The 1,807-nt window shown below is 65.3% G+C and overlaps 1 protein-coding gene across 2 annotated transcripts in view; it reads right to left on the bottom strand.

The window, feature by feature from the left end:
• The window catches only part of RDH13 (retinol dehydrogenase 13), a 19,559-nt gene extending 18,443 nt beyond the window's left edge, over positions 1-1,116 (bottom strand). For both annotated transcript variants that reach the window (XM_034986364.1, XM_034986363.1), the window contains exon 1: positions 899-1,116. In XM_034986364.1, the coding sequence (XP_034842255.1) occupies positions 899-963 (65 nt within the window). In that variant the 5' untranslated portion in view covers positions 964-1,116. The remainder of the gene's footprint in view (positions 1-898) is intronic.
• Positions 1,117-1,807: the final 691 nt, after the last annotated feature.

The raw sequence follows: 1,807 nt of genomic DNA on the forward strand, positions 1-1,807 counted from the left end.
TTATTTATTCATGAGAGACAGAGAGAGAGAGGCAGAGGGAGAAGCAGGCTCCCCACTGAGCAGGGAGCCCGGTGCGGGGCTCGATCCCAGGACCCCGGGACCATGAGCTGAGCCCAAGGCAGACGCTTAACCATCTGAGCCACCCAGGCGCCCCTCTTTTTTTTTTTAATAAAGATTTTATTTATTTGAGAGAGAATGAGATAGAGAGCATGAGAGGGGGGAGGGTCAGAGGGAGAAGCAGACCCCCCGCCGAGCAGGGAGCCCGGTGCGGGGCTCGATCCCAGGACTCCAGGATCCTGACCTGAGCCCACGGCAGACGCTTAACCGTCTGAGCCACCCAGGCGCCCGAATGAGCTGCACCCTCTTAACCGGTGCTGGAGTACAGTCTCGTTAACCACAAGCCATGCTCTGAGCGCCGGGTAGCCGTGTGTGATGGCTGTCATAACGGACCGCACAAACGTGAAACACTTCCATGGGCGCAGAAAGTCCACCCGCCAAGCTGCTCTAGAATACTGGGCAGCTGGGTTTCTGCGGGCGGGCGGGCGGTTAGTGCATTAGCCTAGAAAAGACAAGAACCACGTGCATAAGCCGAGCGGTACAATCACTGGGCGATCCGGTTTGCGTCTCGGATTCCGGGTAACGAGAGCTTGGGGGGCACGCATTTCCTCGCACCCGGGTCACGGGTGACCTATGGGGACTGCCCAATGCACGTCTGCAGGATGGACTCGCTAATCAGTGACCAGAAGGTTTCCGAGGACTCGGGGTGACCTTGGGCCGTGACCTGCCCTCGAGGCCCCCCCTAGGCCTGCCCCCCCGCCGCACTGTCTGGACCGTCCGAGGCCCGCGACCACCAGGCGACCTCTCCCCGGCCTGCCACCCCCCACCTGGAGGCACTCACCGGAGCAGCACCGCGCCACCCACCGCCGTGCCCAGCACGGACAGCGGCAGAAGGTAGCGGTTCATGGCGGGAAGGAGCGGGATCCGACGCGGAGCCCGCCGCGGACGGGGCACACGCTCGCCGCGCACCCGCCGCGGGGTCGCTCGCAGGACAGGGGCGCGCAGCCGGCGACCCACGCGGGGAAGGGCGAGCTCCGCTCGGGCCAAGGCTTCCGGAGGGGGCGGGGCTTAACGGGGCGGGGCTTAACGGGGCGGTGGGCCTGTCAGGGGCGGGGCCTGTGAGGACCGCCCCCCGCGCGGCGGCCCTGGGAGGGGGGGTTTCCGGAGTCGGGGGCGTGGCCGCGGCCTGGGGGCGGGGCAGGAGGGGCGAGCCTGCGCACTGTTCCATGACGTCACGTTCGCGGCGCGGTCACTGAGCTGCGGGGCCGCTGGGACCGCGGGGTTCGGCTGCTTCCGCCGCCCGCCGCGCCGCGCTCGCAGGTTGCGCCCGGCAGTGTGCCTTTACTTTTTAATTGTTTTATTTTCTTTGTGCCTTTCCAATGAGCAACCTGTTCCCACCTAAAGTGCGCGTTCACCAACAGTACCTTTCTCATAGACTATGAGAGAATTTGAGATTTTTGAGACTCCGAAGCCAGGACCTACTAGCCTGGGGGTTCCCAAATCCCTGGGGCCCTGAGAGAGACCAGGGCGTAGAGTCCTCGGTGTGACGGAGAAGGGGCTGGGGGCCAGGACTCCTGGGTCTGAGAGAGGAGGGGGCTGGGGTCTGGACTCCTGGGTCTGAGAGAGGAGGGGGCTGGGGGACTGGACTCCTGTGTCTGAGGGAGGAGGGGCTGGGGGTCTGGACCCCTGGGTCTGAGGGAGGAGGGGCTGGGGGCCTGGACTCCTGGGTCTGAGGGAGGAGGGGCTGGGG

The sequence above is a fragment of the Mirounga leonina genome, unplaced genomic scaffold, assembly GCF_011800145.1.
Source record: "Mirounga leonina isolate KUSES-001 unplaced genomic scaffold, KU_Mleo_1.0 Mir_376, whole genome shotgun sequence".
Classification (NCBI taxonomy): domain Eukaryota; kingdom Metazoa; phylum Chordata; class Mammalia; order Carnivora; family Phocidae; genus Mirounga; species Mirounga leonina.